Here is a 24,706-nt window from a genome sequence, read left to right as displayed (position 1 = left end):
TCATAGGCATCTTAAAATAGTAGAACGAGGCAGAGTTGAGGGGACTGTCAACTTGTTGGCATGTTGCTTGCTTAAGGAAGAAGCCCAACTGTCCGTGTGTCATGAATACACATTCTGACAACAAACGATTCAATGGTCTTTTATTCCTTTCATTAGAATACCTTTTCCTCATCCATGTAGGGTGTCAGGATACACACAAGCAAAAAATAATGCCTTATAATGTCTTATAGTCAACTTCATATATTTAGCTGTCTACAGAAGTGTCACTGAGTAATAGGAATACGTCTTTGCAATATTGAATTGAATGAAAAAGAGGACAAATATGAAAACCCCTTTTTTTTTAGGGTTACTAGTAAAATTGGAGCCTCCACAATTACCAACAATTTGGATCTGTATTCTTCGTATGGAACAATATGACGATAGGATTTGCTTTCTGAGGCTGGGTTATAAATAATGAATGAGTACACTTATGTACAGTCCAGTAAATGACCAGTCACTGTATCACAACCATTACAGCAGTGTATATTTGTGGCACATTGATCATACGGTCCTGTGTCATGTGACATGTGTCTCAGACTAGCAGCTATAATTTATATAAGTATCATCATATTGATGTTTAAACTAAAATCTTCCTGATAGGGTCCAGGGAGCACGGCTGCTCTTGGTTCATTAAACAGTTTCTATCGGTCACTTCCTTTCAATCACCCATCATGACATTGAAGTGGGTGGTTGTTGTGGTGATTACTATTCATGACTAGAGACTTTGCAACTACAGGCTCATTTACATTTGTGCATGTACTACACACACACACACATGCACACACAAATACACCCTCGTAAACAAACTGTAAATAAGCTGCACTCTGCGATTTCAACTTGATCTTTTATTCATAAATGCCTCAAAGCCATTCTGTGGGTCTTGGTGAGGTGGTAGTAGACATTAGTGTACAGGAGGTAATTGTTTGCAACGTACAGTAAATCTTGTAGACTAATAGAGTGTGTCATTGTATTTAACACAAATACAACATGGACAGAAGGGAGAGTATTTTAAGCCGACTACAGCTGCTTAGCTTTAGTTTTTAAGAGCTCTGCACCATTCAGACAGCGGAAGGCTCCTGCAGAGAGAAATAATGTGTGAATGAAGCTAAAGTGCTTCTCAGGCAGACGGCATTTTGTGCCAGAACTGTCCTTCACAGAGACGTGTGTGCGTGCGTGTTTAAGTAAATGTAAGACCTCAGTCAAGCCTGTGCACACGGATGTCATCCACATATCATGGCAGTGTTCCCAATCCTTGAACTTTATGTATTCATTGTCCACTGAGGATTAATGCCCAGAAGTCTGCAAAGAAAATATGGGAAACTTCTGCTTGTTCTAACTTGAGCCCTAAAACCTTGTTTACAGATAATCATCATGTTTATAATAAAACATTTTTATTTGTGTTTAATGTGTTGATTATACATTTTAACTGTAGGTAAATCATGGTGACTAATCAGTTTTGCCAAAATGGGACAATAAGGAACACAGCCTTGAACTTTGTGCTCTATTGCTATTTGTACATTGTACATAACCAACACATCACTTATCGGTCTCTCTCTCTTCCTCTCAGGTGTTCACTAGATATGGGAAGTGCTACGCGTTCAACGCTGCCGAGGAAGGGAAGACGCTCCGCACCACCATGAAGGGAGGGACAGGAAACGGCCTGGAGATCATGCTGGACATCCAGCAGGACGAGTATCTGCCAGTGTGGGGGGATACAGGTAGGCCTGCTATTGCACATCACAAGCTCTACGCTCTCTTTTTTGCCTGGCTCAGATGAGGTCTTATTTATTTTTAGAAATGTATTATTTATTTGCTCCAACACAGGAGATCACTGTTGCCAGGTGACTGATGGTATAAACAGGCGGAGCCTTGTTTCTTACAACGATTATTTAAGGGCTGAGTGTTTCCTGTGTTTCAGTTCCAGGCAGGTTTCGAATTATCTTTTTGTCTCTAAGGGGGTCTCTGTCATAAAAAAGTTGGCACACCACGCACATAGCCTACCAAGGCTAAACAATGAAATACACGAACACAACAGACAGACACATTTTTGTACAGAAATTGATTTATTTTAATTAATTTCAATATATTATTGATTGTAATAGTCCATATATATGTAGTCCTATAGTCAATTCCCTGTTAAGACTCGGCTTTTACCTGAGTTCACTTTAAACCACCTGAATAATGTCTACTAATGGAAATGAGTGGAGTCCATAACACATTCAACTATTTACAAATAATTTATTTAACCAAAGCAGGCTTGTAGTTGAAATAATAATGATTCGCTACCGGAAATAAGATGTAGTTATGTTTAGGCTATTTAATCTATATTTAGTGTGTATAACAAACTCAATGGATATGGGCACTAGGCCAATAATGACAACAGCAATCTCCCTTATCAATTAACTGCATAAAACAGCACTTCACATTTAAAACTAAGTTATCAATATGGGAGCTAATAATAGGCCACACAGAATAGTAACTGTCACAAAACGACCACTAGTATAACATAAACTTTGTGTTCACATGAAATTACAGTCATCTGTTACAAACAGGAACATCATACAGGTATAAAAGAAAATACAAAAGCCGGCACTGAAAAGGCACAAATAAAACGATGAGTTGCAGGCCTGTTAACTGGGTTCTTTGGCGCCCAATAAGGGCTACTCACGACCACCTGGTTTGTGGCGCGTGCACCGATAATATTGCCTTCAGTAGGTCCGCTAGCATCCACACGTAGCTAACCGGCAATCGTTCCTGGCCAACTGGTCGTCCCACGTAGCTAGCGGCGCTATTCAGTGGCGTAGCTCCCACGTAGGCTGCCTCAAAGGAACCGCTAGCGTCCGGGTTGCTCGGGTGCTACCTGAGCAGCACGTTATCTTGCTAGATGACGGCGGTACACCTCCGCTAAATCAGCTAGCACTGTACACGTGCACAATACTGAGCCAGCTAGATAACTCCAAAACGGAACATAGAATACTGTGCCCTTTCGCGAGCTGAATGAAAACAAAAAACTCTTAGGTACAAAACTGAAAGTGGCGTCACCTTCTTAATACTGCTGTAGTATCCTTATTAATTTCCCTCTTTTACTTCACTGTTAGTTCAACAAAGTCGGTCTCCTTTCTCATCTCTTTTTCTCTCTGTGCTCCCCCGTGTGTTTGTTTAGATCCCGCCTCTCAACCAATAGGGAGTCACTATTCTTGAGTGAAGTTCATTACCACCAACTGCTGACCATTTCACCTAACTAGCATGTTAGATTGACTACACGCTACCTATTTTACTTTTTTAATTTATTACTGAAACTTTGTAGACATATGATTGCCCAACCATATCCCCTTGCCTTATCAACAGTTATTTAATTAGCATCTTTACACTTTAGGTATGGCAGACAGCTTCAGATATGAGAGACCCCCTCAGATTTGGACTTTGTTGCTTTCATGGGAGCTAGTCCTCACTCTCTGGGAGCTCGGCTCCCTCTGGCTCCCACGTAATTGGAACACTGGTTCCAGGCCGAAAAAAGACCACGGTACTCATGAAATAAAGATTGTTTTCCTTCTCCTCTCTCTTTTCCTGAGTACTGCTATTCTTTCTCCTCATGATTTCTGCCCCAGTGATATTTTCTTACACTGACTGACTGTTACCTAGGTACTAGAAGGTTGCGGTACATTGAGTTGACCCATACAGATCTACATACTATATTTCTCCACTGAGCCTCCATTTTTGAATCCTACACACCATGTTAATGATGTTGAAAACCTTGTGTATGCCACAGTCGTCTATCACAGTTCTGCCCTCTTTCTTGTGTCTGTCTTTCTATTTGCAATTTTCCGTTTTTAAATACAATAGAAAATATAAAAGAAAATTTATATTCTAACTGAACAAAAACGACAGAAACCTCTAGTGCAAAGTGAATCTGAGACCATGAAAATCAAATAAAAACTTAATTTCCCCAGTTGTGTACCAAACAAAGCCTCGAATTGAAGTGTTTTTTGTTTTCCAAATTTCTGCCATAATTATTGCAATCAAGAGTCCTCCTAAGAAAATCACTGCAGGGAGGGTTTCACACCCAGAAAATCTTATTAAGCATCGAATATGAAAAAAGCTGGTGTTTTTACGAGATGTGAGATGGCCATCCCTGAAACTGTATTATTATGCTTAACAAATGCTTTTTTCTGTATTACTTCTTCTAATAGTGTTTGATTACCATTCATATTCAGAACATTAGTTCTTCTCCTCATTCACGCTGATGGACTTCAAGGATATTCTGTGCATTCCAACTCTAAACGCTGTCAGTGTCTGCATTTGTAGTTAGGAGTAGATGGATGTATCCTCAGAAAACATGAACTTTTCATTGATCACGAACCATATTCAAACCCTTTCAGGTCGACCGCTCATTCATAATATTTGCTATAAATCAGTGCAGCTTTAAACAAGCCTCCGTTTTGATGTGAGTATTAGAGATCTTGTTAGTGGTTCAAATTGAGTGTTTTTGAGGAAGCCGACTGTCTGTTCCACAGTGAAGCTCATTGAACGGTCGACTCACGTCTGAGCCGAGTGCAAGGTCAGACAGGGGAGTTCCCAGAGCAACAAGGCAAGCTACAAGCTGCCAGGCAGATGGACATTATTTACTCTGGGCTCTGACTTGAAGAAGATCAATCATAAAAAATCTTACCTTCCTCCCTTTGTGTTCTTCTACGGACAACAGGTCCCACAGCTCCCTGTCCTGATCTCCTGGTTTAATTTCCATGAGCACAGGCTGTACTCCAGCCACCACCCTCACAGCATGCAGAGCACTGTCCTCCCGCATGCTCCATTTTCCTGTGCCCTTGTTTATCCCTGTGTGGTTTAATTAGCCCAGATGAGCTGAGTCAGCCTCTGCAGGGAGTACACTGTCTCCTCAGCCGAGCCAGGCCGACATGGTGGGCACATACACTGCCCGGGGACTCCTGCTCCTTCTCCTCCCGCCAATTACCCTTTTTTTTTCTTTCCACACCTCCTGTGGCTTTTTCTTACTGTCCATCTTCCTGAGGACAGCAGTTGGTCCCCGGGGCTCTGTTAGTGCTCAGCCCTGCCCAGGGAGTTGCAGTGCAGCCATGACACTCGTCCTCATTTTATCATGATGGACAAACATTAGAAAAACACATGTTTCATGGCAAGAAAAGAGGGTAAGATGGAGGTTTAAGTGATGGGAGATAACAGATGGCGTGTTGCCTGGAAACCCAGCTTTCTCCTCACTGCGTTATTAACCAAACTGCTCCGGATGGAAACGACTAATGGAAGTGTCTCTCTCTTATTTCTGAGCTGACCGGAAGATGTTAACAAAAGGACTTGGGTGTTTCGATGAAGGCAATAACCAGGAAATCCGCCTAAGTGACCGGACCCTGAAACAGACACACACATGTTTTCTTCTCATTTCCTACTCCAGTGCAGAGGCTGTTCTAAACCTGTCTGTTTGGAACGGGCTGCTTGATTGGTCTGTGGTGAAGCTGGTTACAGCTTTCTTTCTGAAACTGTAAAAGTGACCTGCAGGACTGCTCACCTGTTTATTCAAAGTTCAGTGGAGCTGGACTCAGTACACAGAACCCTGAACTGGACACTCAGTTGTCTTTGCTGTGAACGCACAATGGTCCTGATCGACAACGTCACTTATGTTGATGAGGCACAGACGTCTCTGCTACAGAGCCCTGGCTGCCTTTAATTTAAATCGTACCAAATTCAACTCTGCACTTCCTTGGGCCTTTAGCAATACACATGCCAAGTGTGAAGCTGATAAGATGAACGATCATTCCAGAGAGAGATTCCTGGAATTAGATTAGTAGATAGACGAAGGGCTGGAAAGTGTAACCGCTGGTTTCACAGACGCCTGCTCCATACTGTATATGTGAAAACATGTTGCCTCCATCATCAGACTTGTTTTTGTCATTTCTAATTTCTAATTTAAGAAATGCTCTGAATTGAAAATGGAAAAAACAAGAACAGACTAACAGTTTTTAGAAAGCGATAATTAGTTTTTCGCATCTGTGAGTTTAGCATACAGACCTTCCAATATTTTTTTATAATTAGTTCAACTTCTGCCACAGACTGTCCTCTCCTGATAAGTTATCTGCAGTTTGGGAATTGTAAAAGGCCTTTTTTCCAATATCAGATTCGTCAAGCAGTCTTGATCAAAGTGGCCTGTTTACTCTGCATCCGCCATGTTTCCCTTCAGCAGCTGAGCTCCAAAATGTTTGCAGTGTGGTGGGAAGACCTTCAAACGATCCCCAGTCTATATGAAACTGTGATAACAACAAAATGCAATTTCATCTTATATCAAAGTCTACCATAATATACACATAAACTGCATATATATACACAGCATTTTTAATTATACACATGAGAGACTTTTGTCTTAGAGTAAATTGACTCTAAAACTGACATTTCAGAGTTCCTAAGCAATCAATTACATTGTGCTGCTCACTCACTATGTCTATATGAACAATGTCAGTGATGGAGTGATTCAGGATGGGGGAGATATGCATAGAATTACAGTTTTATGTCATCTTTAAATCTCCTCTCTGAGAATGTGAGAGAGAGTTTTTCAATATCTCCCACTTTGCCTGTTTCATTTCTCTTTTCCCTGTTGATTGTAGTTTTTATTTTGCACAAAGGTTTATTTATTTTTTCTGTTTATATCTTTATGTATTTTTTTCCCCTGAACATATACTGCCATGTTTTATTTGTTTTACGCAGCACTATGTAGGTAAACAGTGGTGGGGCTCATCACCAGTCTGTGCTTTCTGTAGCCTCCTGTTAGGTTTCCCATCAATGTGCCATCTATCATCTCTGATCTCAGCTCCCACTTTATGTGGCAAACAAGCGACCAATGCCCGACAAACATTTGAGTGCATTGCAAAAAATGAAAAATAAAAATCTTGCTGTGCCTGCGCACTCTTTGTGTGTGCCGTTATTAAATCAAAGAGCTGGTAAAGAGCACTCTGAGGAGCACCTGAAGGGGGCAGAAAGAGCTTTGTTCAGCAACATGCTAAACCAAGCGAAGTGGAAGTGGAAAGTCCTTGATAATCTATCTTTTCTTCTTGTCATCTCCTTTGTGCCGCTTGGTCAGTTTGTGCGTGTGCCTGTATATGTGTGTTTGTGTGTGTGTGAGAGTGCGCTTCTGTGTGAATGTGTGTGTCAGTGTCACCAACAACTCAGTGGGTGAAGGATGCACGGAGGCTTAATGGTAATTGTGCATACGTTATCTGAAATGCATCAAAAATCAATTGCCTCTGTTCAGGACATCTTGATCCTCTGACGCTTTGTCCAGAAATCCATGACAGTGATATTTTCAGAGGAGATTCAGCTGCAGTACCATGAGTGGCTCTAAATCTCATCTGATGCTGTTTAGAGGACATTTTTTCTTTTTTTATCTTGTTGTAAATTATAAATCGTTCTCAATGGCTGCACAAGTAAATTGCCATCCCACAGCGAACTTAAACTAATATTTTGTGCAAACAGGGAAAGCGCAACACTTTAGCTCAAAAGGATGGGTTAAGCTGAAATTGGTGTTTATTTTTTGATAAGAAATATGCCTAATGTATTTTTATCTGAAATAAAAATAGGGCAGCCTGTCAGTAAATATGCAGAGAAGCACAGGGAATAGAAGATCTGAAGTATTAAACATGACCTGTGTTATATATTTTGTTGAATTGTGTACTTACACTATCCAAAATGTTTCCAAACCAGTGATATCCCCATATTTATTGAAGTTTATGGGATGTTTTAGTCGCCTTTAATTTGTTTAATTGTGTGAGATAACCTTTTCCCATGGCTTTGACTGTCTCTGCCGTAATGTCCGGGACAAACGACCTATGATCATAATGTAAGATGATTGTTGATTTAAGCTTGCTGCACGTTCCGTTGCACAGGGGAACAAAGCCACATATGGGAAAATAAATTGTGGTGAAGACAGCTTCCATGAGCTAATGCAATTTTTAAAAGTGTGTTTCATCTAAATTGTACAAATTGTTGTTTTGTTTACCCTTGAATGGACCCTTTATTTTTAAATACTTTACAATTACATCTGTAGAGGGTCCTCTCTACAGAGGCTGGCATGTTTTTTACAGGGTTTACAGACTGGACAAACTAAACACCTTTTGTTTGTAGTTTTTTGGACAACTGAAGCTACCACAAATTATTTTTCACGTTTGGAAGGGGAGGGGAAGGTGATGGATATTCAGATTTAACTAAATTCTACAGAAACTGATCTAAACTCATGCACCCACAGACCAGTGAAAGCTCTTTGCACTGGTCGGTGATATCATCTCCGTCTCAGTGTCAAATTGAAACAACTTGAGATGCTGAAGGAGGATGGCGGTGAAAACAGAACACCACCTGAATTCACTCAGGGTCAGACAAAGCAGAAGGATTCAAGTTATGTGCGTGGCTGCCGGTCGCATCCTAATTTCATCTGTGTCTCTTTCATTTTTGTCACTCTCCGTCAAAGGAGCATGATAGTGCTGATGAAATACACAGTAACTACAGATCTGTGCAGCTTTGTTTGCTTTGTTCAGATACAGCAAACATGCTTATCCACGATCCTCTTGATCATTTTATGATAAGGAGAACTGAGCTGACTGGAGCCCAAACAAGCAGCGAGGTCCAATCTGTAACTCACACACACTTCATTGTTTATTCAGACAGATGGACGCAGTGTGCAAACACAAACATTTCATTTTCACTCTCAGTAAGAGCTCATTGTCTCAAGTGTTGTGACTTGTTCAGTGTGAATTAATATCTTGACCTATGAGATCAAGGTCTTCATCAGTCTCAATCCAGTTTCTCAGTGTTTTTACATCTATCTATAACACCACCATCTATTACTTTATATGTTTTTATAATCACCTATTTGGTCTCTTGACTTGAATATAGCAAGTGAGTGTATCCAAGGAATAGGCAGCTGAAACATGGTTGCAAAAAAACATTGTTGTGTTTAGCCACCTGCTCCCCTCGCACAGTACTCATTGTGAATCACATGATATTCACTCCCAATGCATATGGTGCTTTATCGTCTATTTGACCATAATTAGCTTAATGAGCATCATGCTCTACCGAAGACGACCTGAAACTAGAGATTAAGCCCATAAAGTCCTTAGAAGAATGTTGACTGATTATTAATCAAGTGACAAGTTGAGTCATTTTCTCAAAGACTTCTATTGAAAACCATCATTTATAACCAGTCGAGTGGCCCTCTGTTGGTCACTCAAGAGAATACTTGTTTGAGGCGCCTCCAATTTGGCTTCACGTTCTGGGCCCAGAGACTACGACCATTTTAATGTACAGGCTATGGTTTTGGACTCATTGCCATACAAACCAAATCCCTCCATCTCCAACTTGTTTATGACCGGACCTGACATTTTCTAAAAGCAACAATCCGACATTCACGCCCTCCCCCTGTAGTAATTGTCCATGTTTATGTAGATGAAAAAGAAAGCAGGGTTTGAACCTCTCCCTCAAATAATATTTGTATTTACAGAACTACCTTTGTCATGAATTTCTCCAGTCTGAAACTGTGTACATCATATTTAATTTCTTGTAGACACCATTTCATCTAACATTAAATCCAACCGAGTTCACCCAATATATTAACATATGGATGTTTGTGTTACAGCAAACAGTACAAATACACAACAGCAGAACAAATATAAACTTATTTTTGTTTAACAGGGAACAGTAGTTGCAATAAAGCTGCTCATTCTTTACCAAAAGCAGTAAAAAAAAATTATATTTGTTGAATTTCTGCCACTTTACACTAACCTTTGAGGTAAATGATGAAGATGATCTAAGTTTATCTTTTTTGTTATTCTTGACAAGGCCAAAACCAACAATAGAGTTCTGTTTCTAACACATATTTTACACGCACGACAGCCTGACAGCTCACACCTCTTTCCTATAGAACACTACTGTCGTACGAAGACACACGAAAGAAGCACACAGTTGTTCTGGGCTACATCCCTTTATCACAATGAACAGTCCTTGTACTTAGAGTCTCTATTTTCCTTATGTGCAGCTTCAGGGATCCAGCTCCTTGTTTTGACTGTTTGTTGTTAAATATAATGAAGGGATATATCACAGAGCACGACAATACAGCTTTTAAAATTGGTCGTTGGACAACTCCGGATAATTATGTATGATAATTTGTCTACAGCTCTTAATGGAGCATTTATCCAACAACTGCTATCAAGACGTTCAGCTGTGTTTTCCCTTTTACATGCCACAATAATAACTTTTTGTATATCCATGGACAACAGGTAGTGTTTCAAGGTTTAGTCAGGACCTTTTGTGAACGTTCAGATAGAAGGGAACCCTGCACTTAGACAACACAGTGGGCTGCGCTGAAGGGAGCGTGGCACAGCATAGACCCAAGTATTCAAGTATTAACGCAAATAAAAAATGTTAACATCATTATGAGTTTAGTTAATCTCTTTTTACAGCATCAAACCACAAATCTAGAGAAATGACCTGTTCTGCTCAATAGTATCAAATCCCTGCACCTTATAATGGAATTTCTTCCCAGAAGATTGGAAGCTGTATTAGATATAGGATAAAGTCAAGAGATTGAAATAAGATTTTTAACAATACTAAGTCATACAATATATAATACTCCTGCAAATATTGAGGTGCAGTTTCCTTATTGTGTGGAAAAGAACGTGTATCTCCGAACTACACAAAAAAGGTAATAGCTTTTTAATGGTACAATGGTCACATTAAAAATGACAAGTTCGAGCTGGACAGTGTCGGCCGAGACATAAAGGACATAAAACGTGTCAGATACATACAAGTACAAGACCTTCACTGGATGGAATATTATGCTATATATTATTGGACATAACAGACACTTTACAGGATTGGACACAAAAAAATGATTTAACTCTTACACACGCACACACAGACACACACACATACACATCAATATACAGTCTCTCTATCTCTCTGTCTGTCTCTCTCTCTCGAAATGACACACATTTATGCACACACTTCCAGTAAGCTTACTAATATACAGTTATACCATGTCTCTCGCAAAGCCAATGTTGTGTCGTCAATCTTTCAACCTCTCACAAGCAAGCATCACACACACACACACACACACACTGTACTGTTGCGTAGTGATGATCCTCTCAAAACCGAAGATAGCACACAACCAAAGGAAGAACGTTGGATCCCTTCATCTCTTCCTTTGTGTGTGTGTGTGTGTGTGTGTGTGTGTGTGTGTGTGTGTGTGTTGGTAGACATGGTATTCAGGGACAATTTACCCGTTTACACACCAGCAATCCGCGGACCTTAGGGTAATTTGAGGACTATGCCAAGGTCCCCGAATTTCAAACAATTTATTTGCATTCGTGAGTGTCTGAGGAACATCCTCTCTCATTTTCGTTCATAGTCCTTTTTTACCATAAACCTGTTTTTCGGTGTATCCCAGTGTATAGCACAGCGCAACCTATCTGTGGTGCTTATACTGCACTCTCATACACATTTCTGACACACACGGTTCGATTTTGCCGCCCTTTTCACTGATTGGTTGGTTTGAAAAGTGGGTGGCGTCTACAGGCAGTTCGCTCCAAGGACCGCCCCGACTGACGGCATTTAATCTTTAAAGCCCATTTGAAGCAGCTGGCGACCTAATGGAAGCAGTAGAGGATTTAAAACATACAGGTAAGCATTAAAACTTCTAAATAAAGTAGATAATTGCATGAGGAAGGATTTTTACACCATAACAATAACTTATTAGTTATTAGTTAGTCTAAGTTTTTTTTTATTGATGCATATTTTAATGGAAATAAAGTAAGGCTAAACTAAATGGATATTGGCATTAGGTTGTTTTTACAGCAGTGCTCACGCATGCTGTTGAGGCCTGTGTTACCTGCACAAGCCTGCACTAGTAGTAGAGCTAACAGCTACCAGCTCTCAGCTGCAGCAGCTTCATAGTAGGCAGGAGAGGATCAGTCTTTTGTTTTGGAGGAATGTGCCTCGTGCTGTGTTGTGTAACCAGCTGTCTTGTGGACAAGAGAAGGTGAGGATGTTTGATTCTTGTTCATTTTAAGCCACAGTTGCTTTTCATGCCAGTGGAAGCTGCGTGTCGGGAGTGGCCATGCCCCCTCGTTGAGGTGCATGCTTCACACACATGATAGTAATGAGCACAGGTGGTGGGGATGAGGACAGAACATTTGAGCAGTTAGAGTGGTGTTTGTGTGCTGAAAACAGCTAAAAACAAAATAACCAAATCTTATGTGATTAAAAAAGTAAGCTAACCGTGTTTCCACAGAGGTTTTTGGCTGTTATCGTTATTATGAAGGTGTAAAGTACAATAGTGAGGAGAAACAAAGCTGTGGTATAGTAACTGGTGCAGTGTGTGCCATTTAAAAATGCTGTTTAATGTTCATGTCGATTATTTAACTATTCCATAGCTAAAAGCAAGGATGAAATGTCAGCAGGTTTTATTTCTATTTCATATTTTTCCCTGAGACTGGGTTCTGTGTATGATAGAGACTCACAGCACTCACGTTGTCTAACATAGTCTTTCTAAATTAACATTTTGCATCTGGTAGAAAACAGGTTGAGCAGTTTATTATTTCAGGTTGTTATTTGAATTAATACAAAATGATGAAAAACTAATCACATGTCAGAAGCACTGATGTGATAACATCCTAAACCACTGTCCTTGTAAATGTCATAAAGGACCTTGGATCAGAAATCTGAACCCAGGAGTGTGCTATCGCACAATAGTCAAGTCATGCTGATGCTGCTGTAAATATAATTGAACGTTAATGTAAAGTTATATATGTAGGTTAAGTTCTTGTTTGAAGAAGCAGGACAAGGTAAGTGAGTGAGGAGGAGATATAGAGACTGAGGATGATCATTTAAGCAGATGAAAGACTGTATTGATTTGTGTGTTTGTTCCTTCTGGGTGATAATGATGGGACATCAATCCCACAGAGGTTCAATGCAGCTGATGTAGTTATAGAATCTCTGTACACTGAGATTATGTTACATTAAATGGTAGAGAGGTAAGTCTGTGGTCCAACACAGCTCTACACTAGAACAGACATCATCCTCCTGTTTATATTTAGTTCATGTGCAGCCTATTTCTATTGTAGAAATGGGTTTCTACCTTTTAATGGGCATATGTAAAGAAATTAATTTCGGTAAAGCATTAAGTCCTTTTGTATTAAATTTAAACTTGAATGTTGATTTATCAGCTCAGAATATGGCTTCTGCTCAGATGCCACATGTACATTACTAGACTTCTAGTACATAATAATCATAACAACAATCTTCTTTTTATTATGTTACTCTGGCTTTTGACACTGGCCAGTGAATCATGCAGAGGCGAAGGCGCATTAATCTCCAGAAATCTGGAGGGATGTCATCAGATGTCCAACATGGTGAGGTACCATCCACATCAAAGCTTTCTACAAGAACTCAAAAGAGGTCAACACATAAGGCCCAAAAAAAGATGCCTGCAGGGACATCAGCTGGTCGTCTTGAATGCTTTATTAAGGTATGTAACAATTTCAAGTTCATGGTTTGTGTAAACAGTTTGAAGCTACTTTTGGATGGTATGTGTTTGCATATTGATTGATTGTGTGCGTAAACTTAAGGAGGCACACCAACAGACTGTCCTCTTCTTGCTCTCATCACACTCTTCATTAGTGTTATTTTCCTGACCATCTCTTACTGCTTCAGCTACACTTAAGCCACTTTCACACATGAAGTGCACTCTGGACTTTGTTTGGACATCAATTGGTGGAACTGTAAGTGTGACCGCAAATGTCAGATTCAGTCACACCGGAATTAACAGGTCTTTAACATGCCAGCTCCCTAATACAAAATCTGGGTAATGTCTGATATGTGAATACAACAGGTAATAGTCTGCAGGATTCACAGAGTGCTAGTGGGTGTGTTCATGATGTTGATGCATAATATGTACTTTAACTGCTTCTTACTTTTTTCTGATGGCCTGTATGTTATTTTGCACTCTTTTGTTGATATTTGATAAGTTCAAATACACGCAGTTTCGTTATTTTTAACATTAGTGATGAGTCCTTCTGCTGCATGCTCTGACGGTGCTCCTCCTCTCAGCTGATACAATTTGACATTTGCAGTAATGAGATCGCATCTGACAGTCTCTTGCGTGAGCTGCATATGTAAAAAGTGTAGGGTTAGGGTTAGTGTGTGTGTGTGCTGTCACCTGAGTGTATTATGGTGTATAAGGACAATGGTATTTAAGGACAATCTCAGAGGACGTCTTTCAGAATCTAAGGCAGAATAACATTTGAGTGTGTGTGTATTAAGCTCTGACACCAATATGACTTGGGTGGACCATACGTTATTTGGGGTCCCTCCCGTAGATGGGGTTGATAGTGGCATTACTATGGTATTTAAGAGTACTTGTACAACCTGCATTTGATCTTTATGTTAGTTTAATGGGAGTGGTAAGTTTTCGTATTCATGATGTATGTCACAGATGTGGACCTGGTCACCAATAATGCATGAAATGCAAGACAAGATCATATTTAAAATCAATCAAAACAAATCTAGGCATGTTAGAGGCCTGGAGTCAGACAGCAAAAAGCTCACAGCCACCAATCACAGGTAGCGTGAGACCAAAATGGGTTGTCAGAATATAAAGAAGGAATCAAAAATCAAATTCATCCGTCACAATTAACTGTGATTAGTATAGTTCTAACAGCTTGCAGGCTGCCGTAATCAGACACTTCAGGTGACTACAAATACTTCCAAAGGACATTTTTCTCCCCACAAAATACTTGGAACCACAGTCATGATGACTGTCACATAATGTTAGAGGTATGAAGATGTAAAACGATCTAGAGAGTTTCCACTTTTGCTTTTTGTAAGCTGTATGTGGTCTTTTTCATCCTGACCTCAAATATCCCTTTTGACTACTGCATTCACATTACATTACTTTTTATTCAACTTTTCTTCCATTCATTATCTGCTACAGATGACGACCGAAAGAGGCCAGATTGAGATGACTGCAAGCAACCTGAACCAGTCAAGTCCAGTGTTGATCCAATCACAAGGATTGGACAGGTAAGTGAAGTGTGCTTGATGACATGAATTGTGGCAAAATGTAGGGTTAGGGTTAGTGTGTGTGTGTGATGTCACCTGAGTGTATTATGGTGTACAAGGACAATGGTATTTAAGGACAATCTCAGAGGACGTCTTTCAGAATCGAAGGCAGAATAACATTTGAGTGTGTGTGTATTAAGCTCTGACACCAATATGACTTGGGTGGACCATACGTTATTTGGGGTCCCTCCCGTAGATGGGGTTGTTAGTGGCATTACTTTGGTATTTAAGAGTACTTGTGCAACCTGCATTTGATCTTTATGTTAGTTTAATGGGAGTGGTAAGTTTTCGTATTCATGTTGTATGTCACAGATGTGGACCCGATCTCTTGCGTGAGCTGCATATGTAAAAGGTGTAGGGTTAGTGTGTGTGTGTGCTGTCACCTGAGTGTATTATGGTGTATAAGGACAATGGTATTTAAGGACAATCTCAGAGGACGTCTTTCAGAATCGAAGGCAGAATAACATTTGAGTGTGTGTGTATTAAGCTCTGACACCAATATGACTTGGGTGGACCATACGTTATTTGGGGTCCCTCCCGTAGATGGGGTTGTTAGTGGCATTACTATGGTATTTAAGAGTACTTGTACAACCTGCATTTGATCTTTATGTTAGTTTAATGGGAGTGGTAAGTTTTCGTATTCATGATGTATGTCACAGATGTGGACCCGGTCACCAATAATGCATGAAATGCAAGACAAGATCATATTTAAAATCAATCAAAACAAATCTAGGCATGTTAGAGGCCTGGAGTCAGACAGCAAAAAGCTCACAGCCACCAATCACAGGTAGCGTGAGACCAAAATGGGTTGTCAGAATATAAAGAAGGAATCAAAAATCAAATTCATCCGTCAAAATTAACTGTGATTAGTATAGTTCTAACAGCTTGCAGGCTGCCGTAATCAGACACTTCAGGTGACTACAAATACTTCCAAAGGACATTTTTCTCCCCACAAAATACTTGGAACCACAGTCATGATGACTGTCACATAATGTTAGAGGTATGAAGATGTAAAACTATCTAGAGAGGTTCCACTTGTGCTTTTTGTAAGCTGTATGTGTTCTTTTTCATCCTGACCTCAAATATCCCTTTTGACTACTGCATTCACATTACATTACTTTTTATTCAACTTTTCTTCCATTCATTATCTGCTACAGATGACGACCGAAAGAGGCCAGATTGAGATGACTGCAAGCAACCTGAACCAGTCAAGTCCAGTGCTTGATCCACTCACAAGGATTGGACAGGTAAGTGAAGTGTGCTTGATGACATGAATTGTGACAAAATGTAGGGTTAGGGTTAGTGTGTGTGTGTGCTGTCACCTGAGTGTATTATGGTGTACAAGGACAATGGTATTTAAGGACAATCTCAGAGGACGTCTTTCAGAATCGAAGGCAGAATAACATTTGAGTGTGTGTGTATTAAGCTCTGACACCAATATGACTTGGGTGGACCATACGTTATTTGGGGTCCCTCCCGTAGATGGGGTTGTTAGTGGCATTACTTTGGTATTTAAGAGTACTTGTACAACCTGCATTTGATCTTTATGTTAGTTTAATGGGAGTGGTAAGTTTTCGTATTCATGTTGTATGTCACAGATGTGGACCCGATCTCTTGCGTGAGCTGCATATGTAAAAGGTGTAGGGTTAGTGTGTGTGTGTGCTGTCACCTGAGTGTATTATGGTGTATTAGGACAATGGTATTTAAGGACAATCTCAGAGGATGTCTTTCAGAATCTAAGGCAGAATAACATTTGAGTGTGTGTGTATTAAGCTCTGACACCAATATGACTTGGGTGGACCATACGTTGTTTGGGGTCCCTCCCGTAGATGGGGTTGTTAGTGGCATTACTTTGGTATTTAAGAGTACTTGTACAACCTGCATTTGATCTTTATGTTAGTTTAATGGGAGTGGTAAGTTTTCGTATTCATGTTGTATGTCACAGATGTGGACCCGGTCACCAGTAATTCATGAAATGCAAGACAAGATCATATTTAAAATCAATCAAAACAAATCTAGGCATGTTAGAGGCCTGGAGTCAGACAGCAAAAAGCTCACAGCCACCAATCACAGGTAGTGTGAGACCAAAATGGGTTGTCAGAATATAAAGAAGGAACCAAAAATCAAATTCATCCGTCAAAATTAACTGTGATTAGTATAGTTCTAACAGCTTGCAGGATGCCGTAATCAGACACTTCAGGTGACTACAAATACTTCCAAAGTGCATTTTTCTCCCCACAAAATACTTGGGACCACAGTCATGATGACTGTTACATAATGTTACAGGTATGAAGATGTTGAACTATCTAGAGAGGTTCCTTTTTTCTTATTTTTTTTAGCAATACTTGTTCTTTTCATCCAGACCTCAAATATCCCTTTTGACTGGTGCATTCTCACTATATTATTTTTTATTTAACTTTTCTTCTATTCATTATCTGCTACTGATGACGACCGAAAGAGACTTGATTGAGATGACTGCAAGCATCTCAATCAAGGGTGGGGTTGATAGTGGCCTTTCTTTAACATTCAAAGTCTGCCAACATCTTATCATGAGGGAAACGTTAAATACAAATTTACCTTTTTGCCAACGGTAGTAAGATACGGCTATTCAGACTACTGAACAAATATATTGGTGTCTCAAATGGGCTGTCTACAAAGTAACACTGTAAGGAGATTCTGTACTACAATTATAATCAAAAATATTCCATTCACTTTACATTAAAAGTATTTAAACATATACTAATAAATATTATGAGTAAAAAAATGTATTGGATTGGATTCTTCTGGTGTTTCTGGTGTTCTGCCTGACCAAAAACACCAGAAGAATCCAATCCACTTCAGTTGTGGTTTATTCCAGTCTTTGTGCAGAGCAGCGGCAGGTTATATGGCTGATACAGACAGGTGGTAGCTGGTCAAGGCAGTTGAGGCTGTTTTATTTAAACAGAAAATATGTAATGCGTTATCACTACACGTTAAACTTAAAACATAGGAAGCTAATGTTTATGGCTACCATGTAACTATTAAGAGCTAATTCAGTGTAATCATTCTAACCAACAATTCAAGTATCAGAATACTGCAACATTTACTAGGAACAAAGGAACTCACATTTCCAGTCAAACAGTTGTTGTATGTAGAGCACAGGGTTATTCTGCAGGTCAGGGCTTATACCTGAACTCAATCATATATACTGTATATTGGATTGAGTTCACCTCTTAATGATAGCAAATTTGTCCAAACTTAGTGTTGTAGTACAATCAATACGTGACCACTGATGTGTGAAGTGATTTTGCCAAAGGTGTATATGAGTGAAGAATACCCTCCAAGTATAGTATCTCTTTTTTACTTTGTAGATGGTTCCTGTGCACTCTTTGTTTTAATGGAAATTAGGTTGTAGCTCATTTTCTACCTTTTCTACAATTGGGAAGGACTGTTTGTGTTTTAAGAACGTTTCTCCAAGGAGCTATTGATCCGACAGTTGAGGATATTTCCAATTGTAATATGCATGGAGGAAGTCTGTTCTACTGTTCTGTCGCTCTGTACATACATTAACTTATCCCGTGCTCAAAAAAGTAATGGATTAATCAAAACTTGTATCTCATGCAATAGCATATTGAGTCCTTAATTTAATAAAACATTGTCTCAATGACCATCTCTAAGGTATTTAAACCTATTCAGAGCAATACAAATCCTGCAAACTAGTGTTTTTAATTGCATTGTAAATGGATTACACCTTTTTAGTGGGATTTTTGTTGACCTACTGCCCAACTTAGATGCATGTGCATTGTGTCTTTTTTAAAGGGTATGTCAATCATGATTACAGCACCGTATAAATATATAGTATATTCAATCTGCTTTTTATTAATTTTGTTAATTGTTACTCATAAGTATCTTGAAAGATTTACCAATACATTTTTTTCTTTTTTTAAAGGAAACCAACTAATAAAAACAGATTGTGAAATATCTTGCTTTTCAAATGTTAGACACAAACAAATGTTTCACTTTTGTTATTAGTGTCCGAAACATCGCCTAGTGTGCGCAACAATAGGCTCCTTGGACAAGTGCGTTCAGTGTGTGAGACCTGTATCCTCCTTCAAGTGGCTTCAATGCGAAGGTGAGTTTTTAATGGAGTATGTGGTAAATGGTAGTAGGTGGATGAATGTGCATTGTTCTAATGTATGACTGACCACACTGTAAAGAAAAATGGGTAAAAGAGATTTCATGATGAAATGAAACACTGCAACATCAATTTGGCAGCAAGTGAATAATTGTAATTCCAAAAATATTATGATTACTTGAAGAGGTCAATTTTGCCTCTTTTTCACTGACAAGGACTGAGTTAAATGGATCTAAGTTATCTTTTTTTTTTTTTTTAAACTGTAGTGTTTATCTACAAATCAGATTTATACAGTTTACAGTTCACATGTCTTTCTTTATGTCATACAACACCCATTTTTTCCACTTTGTTATAGAAACATCTTCCTTAAGTCAAAGTTGGTAGGTCATTCTCTCCATAAAGTTTATTTCTCTTACAATCCCTAACCATTGTTTTATGGTAGGAGATTCAGTTTTGTACCAGTTTCTTGTTATTGTTTTCTTAGTTGCAATCAACAGTATCTTGACTATATATCTATCACTTCCAGTTACACTTTCAGTTACATTTCCAAGGTACATAGTTCTCTAATGTTTGTCGTCCTGTAATAAATCCAGTTTGGTGCTCGTCAATTAATTCTGTCATGAAATTCTGATATCTCCCTGCTATAATGGATGTGTATATCTTGTAATCTACATTCAGTATAGAAATGGGTCTGTCATTTTTACAATATTCTGCGTCTTTACCCTCCTTGGGGATTACAGATATGATTGCTTCATTCCATGAGGGTGGCATTCTACCTTCCTTAAGGGTACAGTTAAAGGATGAAACAAGGAGAGGGGTTAGTTCTTCTCTAAAAGTTCAGTTCCAATCCGATGGAAAACCGTCACTGCCTGGTGATTTATTTGCCTTAAGCCTGGATATTGCCTTAGTTATTTCTTCAGGAGTTATAGGTGCTGTGAGAGCATTATATACCATGTTAATCCCTTGTTGTTTCCTAATTCTCCTTGCGAGAAGCCATGTGCCTTTAGGGCCTGTTTCATAATAATCTTGTTTCAGAAATCTAAGTTTTTCTCTCTATTTCGCTCCCTAATATCATATATTATCTATTTCCCCTTTAATATCCTTTATTTCTTGTTGGATTTGGGCTGTGTAAGTAGTTTGGCATTGTACCTCCAAGATTTTTTAGTCTTTCCACTAAGTTAAGATAATTTGCCTGCTTAAGTTTTTTTTGTCTTGACGTGATGGCTATTAATTTCCCCCTTATCACCGCCTTCATTGTGTTCCATAAGATTGTTGGGTTGATTTCTTCTGTGTCGTTTTCCTCAATGCTTTTCTTTATTTCATTTTTAATTTGTTCAATCGTTGTCTTGTTGTTCAGTATGCTTACATTCAGTCTCAAGGTAGAATTTTTCTTTTTATGCTTGTTGTGTCTACCCTATGATCCATTATCATGTGAAAATCACCAGCACATATCACTATACCTTCAGATTCTAAGGCCATGACTGAGAATAATGATTTTAAAGAATTGTTTAGTACTCTCTGGAGGAGCATGTACATTTATTAATGTAACCACCTCTTTCTTTAATTTCCCCTTCACCATAATATATCGTCCCTCTGTAAATCCTTGATTTCTTTGAGACACTCAAAATTATTTGAGTTTTGTATAAGTATTGCCACACCTCTTTTGTTGCTTTGTTTACATTTACTGTAATAGGTGTTTCTAAAACCGAATTTCTTCAGCTTTTCATGTTCTTCCTGGGAAAGGTGTGTTTTCTGCATGAAGACAACTTGGGCCTTAAGTTTTCTCATTTTCAAAATTATCTTAGATCTTTTAATTGGATTGTTCAACCCATTAACATTTAACGACACTAACGATATGCTGTTCATTTATAACTTCGGAGAATGGCGTTATACATTTCTTTCGGGCCCTTATTGCAGCCATGAGAAAAAAACAACAGCCCAAAGAACATTGAGCAACTCAACACTGAAAAAACAACGAACTAAGACAGTAGGCACTTGCCCCCCACGTTTCCCCTGTGGGTTGAGGGGAAGTTCCCATGAAATATGGGGGCACCTCCTTGGTGAGGTCTATTCTTGTTATACAGATTCTCTTGAACATCTGTCTCATTATAGCTCACACATACACCATCCGATCAATCCTAACAATGAGGACTATTAAGTCCAATCACCCAGATCCACCTATATACAAACCCTTAGACTATTTATCTTCAATGTCTTTTATGTGTTATCTTTCACTTACTTATTCATGTAGATGCACTCACATACTTTATTAGTCCATTCCTAAGTGATCTTTTTAGATGTGTAGTCAAGTGCCCAGAGCGCAAGTGATTCCTTGAGATGATATCTTCCTGTATGCACATCATTTAACGTGCTTTTCATTCTGAACGTCAAATCAAAAACATCTGGAAGTGCCTTAGTTCACTGGTCACTAACTTTTTCTTAGAAAACCTCGGAAGTTCTAACATATATTGTTTGAGCACACAATGGCTTTTTCTGTTTAACCTTACCTTTACCCTTGTGGATTTACCTAACTCTACTATAGTGAGCTAATATACAATTTCAAATTGTTAATTGATTAATTGTTAGCTTTTCATGTAATGATGATATATTCATGTTAGTTTTAATACCTTTTCCCAGAGGAAATTGCATTGAGTGACACTGAGACCAAGGACAGTGAAGGCGAGTCAGATGACAGTGACACAGCCGTCACAGCCTCAGAGGCTGGAAATGCTGGTTGTGCATTAGCTTCTACACTCACAAAACAGGTCCAGGAAACTGCAGATTTTGGTAAGTTGCCATACCCTAAAGTTATGTCTAAAATGTACCTTTTCCAGTGAAAAAACGACTTCTGTTGCATTGTGTTTAGCAGGAACTGTGACGTCCACAGTAGATGAGGCTTTTTGTCCGTCTGAAGGTAAGGCAAGTTTTAAGGTATTTAGGAATGGTATTAAAGAAGACTAATGCAATAAATAAAGACAGCATATGATTTAATCGAATAAAACAAAAGTATACAATTGCTGGTTAAGAAGCATACTACATAACTGCAAAGTTGGATTCTTGGTGAGGACCTCTGTTGCATGTCATACTCTGCTCTACCCCTGCATCTGTGCATCCCAGTTTCTCTCTATTGTACTCCAATTCCAAGATTCCATTAAACAGCAGAGTAACAGAGCCGAGTCTTTAATAGTTTTTAAGATTATCTTCCAACACTGCATGTATAATGAAGGACTGCATGTATAATGAAGGACGCGTGTGTGTGTGTAAAATCGAGACTTAGCCATCAGTCGCACAGAGTGCACTTTCAAACTTCTATTAACAAATAACACCTCAGGGTGGAGGTAAGGATCCACTGATTTGTGAAGTAATCAGTCCGTTTGCTCTAAATAAATAAATACATCGGTGATACTCATGCGTAAAGCTGCGTGATGGATGCACACAAATGGAAGGATGAGGAAATTCAGTTTCAATGATCACAGTTTTTTGTCCCATGGTGATGACTCATCAGTTAATGTAGATCCCATAGATCTGTGATCTTGGATCTTTGTGCTGAAGGGAGTCCAGTATTAGATTGACCGATGGAACAGAACCATCTCAATAGAAACACAGGCATATCAAAATTAATCTGTTCAATTTTATAGTTTTGGGGCATCACAATTTAATTAGTTGCTTTGCGTTGACCCTTTATGGTTGAATGTCCGCGTGCAGATGGGCAGGATATGAGGCAGAGCCACGTACAAACGTTCCCAGGTGAACTCGGGGATTACATGCAGAGCCAGAAGAGACATTGAGAAAGTTAAAATCCACAGCAGAACTGTGGAAAGCTCCCAAGGATGCTGAACAACCTAACTGCCAAGTATACAGGAGAACGGATGCTCATACCAAATATTGATTTTAACTTGGGGTTTTTCTCCTAACAGTATCTAAATAATTCTCAAACTATTAATGGTACTACTCCTATAAGCATCCCAGATTGATCTGCCTAAAACTTGTGCAGAGTACACTACATACAATATGCACCAATCATCCTCAACATAAAAAAATGAATGAATAACATTGTTTGAATATGAATAACTGAGTTAGATAAATCTAGTTGGGAAAATCATATCAAGTGAACCGTGAACAGGTAACAAGTTATCAAGAATTTTCATCAAAGAGACAATTAGTGGAATTAGTTGGAAGTTTTGAAGGATCAAAGTAGTCATCACATTTTGTTATCTGTTTGTGGGACAAATGTTTTCTACATATTTTACTGTATGTCTTCCAGGCAAAACTCATCAAGAACACGATTCCAGAAAAGTGAAAAAGAAGATCTGGTCCAAGGCTGAGGTGGCTGCAGTAATGCGGCACTTCAAAAGTCACATAATCAAAGGAAGACTAGCCACAAAATATGAATGCAGTCACTGCAAGATGGTCGAAGGCTCCGTGCTAGCACAACGAACAGTGCAAAATATAAGGGACTTTGTCAGAAACCGGGGAATAACTGCAAAGAGGCAGACAGAGCAGCAAAAGCTGTAAATCCACTGACTTGTGTTCATTTGTTTTTGTTTGCATTGTGGTTTGGCTGATGCCTTAACGTTTTAAAAGGCCATTTGTTTCTAAAAATGTGTTATTGCAAAATGGATACATGTAATACTTCATCAGAAAAGCTAATGGAAGTTCATAATGGACGTGTGTTTTGTTTGTAGCGTGTGTGGCTGCTAATAAAAAAAAACTCCAGTTCTGTTATTCTTCATTATTTGGTTAAGCTCAGAATTGAGATCACTTATTTTTAAGTGATCCCTGTATATATATTATATTGTGTTCTTATTTCAACATATATCTAAGGTTTAACCTAATTTTATGGTAATAAAATGATGGTCCCCCTTATGCTGTGTTCTGTCAGGTGTGTGTTTTATGTTAATGAGGAGCTATTTAAAAGGTGACGTCATTGTCCCTTTAAAGTCCCAACTTGGTTTGTTGTGTCCTCAAATGCCACAAAAGATTGATGTCTGCAAAAACCACAACCCAGTCAGGGCCTTGTGTATAGAGTTCTGTAGCTCATTTCTACATTCTAAAGTGAGCTGAATTTTTTTCAGATTTTTTAGAGTGTGTTGACCTTACTCCCATTGCTCTAGGACCTCGGGAAAGGGTAGTCCCTGTTTACCACCACCGGGCCTGTTTGAGGAAAAAGTCTTTCGATACCATCTATACCCGTATGTGTGTGTGTGTGTGTGTGTGTGTGTGTGTGTGTGTGTGTGTGTGTGTGTGTGTGTGTGTGTGTGTGTGTGTGTGTGTGTGTGTGTGTGTGTGTGTGTGTGTGTGTGTGTGTGTGTGTGTGTGTGTGTGTGTAAGAGTGATTTGAATGGCTTGAACGGGGTTGTTTCATCTATAGAGACAGCGCCAAGCCTTCTTCTCAACCAGCGTTCGATGTCAAGACAAATAGGACAGCAC

At 39.1% G+C, this 24,706-nt stretch overlaps 2 protein-coding genes across 6 annotated transcripts in view; both read left to right on the top strand.

Annotated features, from left to right (window-relative positions):
- Nucleotides 1-24,706, top strand: part of asic2 (acid-sensing (proton-gated) ion channel 2) — a 355,981-nt gene that overhangs the window by 313,913 nt on the left and 17,362 nt on the right. For both annotated transcript variants that reach the window (XM_062408953.1, XM_062408952.1), the window contains one exon: nucleotides 1,607-1,757. In XM_062408953.1, the coding sequence (XP_062264937.1) occupies nucleotides 1,607-1,757 (151 nt within the window). The remainder of the gene's footprint in view (nucleotides 1-1,606; nucleotides 1,758-24,706) is intronic.
- Nucleotides 11,281-23,996, top strand: LOC133971448 (uncharacterized). 4 transcript variants are annotated; one of them, XM_062408803.1, is made up of 8 exons: nucleotides 11,285-11,724; nucleotides 13,385-13,570; nucleotides 15,035-15,123; nucleotides 16,320-16,409; nucleotides 19,174-19,273; nucleotides 21,914-22,063; nucleotides 22,143-22,190; nucleotides 23,541-23,996. In XM_062408803.1, exons 4-8 carry the CDS (start codon nucleotides 16,320-16,322, stop codon nucleotides 23,789-23,791), a joined length of 639 nt encoding a protein of 212 aa, XP_062264787.1. In that variant the 5' UTR covers nucleotides 11,285-11,724; nucleotides 13,385-13,570; nucleotides 15,035-15,123; the 3' UTR covers nucleotides 23,792-23,996. The 4 variants fall into 4 exon arrangements, with proteins under 4 accessions (XP_062264786.1, XP_062264784.1, XP_062264787.1 ...); XM_062408802.1 differs by lacking the exon at nucleotides 15,035-15,123 and having other exon boundaries at nucleotides 11,281-11,724; nucleotides 22,146-22,190; XM_062408800.1 differs by lacking the exon at nucleotides 15,035-15,123 and having other exon boundaries at nucleotides 11,283-11,724.

This window comes from Platichthys flesus, chromosome 16, assembly GCF_949316205.1.
Source record: "Platichthys flesus chromosome 16, fPlaFle2.1, whole genome shotgun sequence".
NCBI classification, from domain to species: Eukaryota; Metazoa; Chordata; class Actinopteri; order Pleuronectiformes; family Pleuronectidae; genus Platichthys; species Platichthys flesus.
The sequence above is the reverse complement of the archived record's forward strand: the minus strand, read 5'-3'. Positions and strand labels throughout refer to the sequence as shown.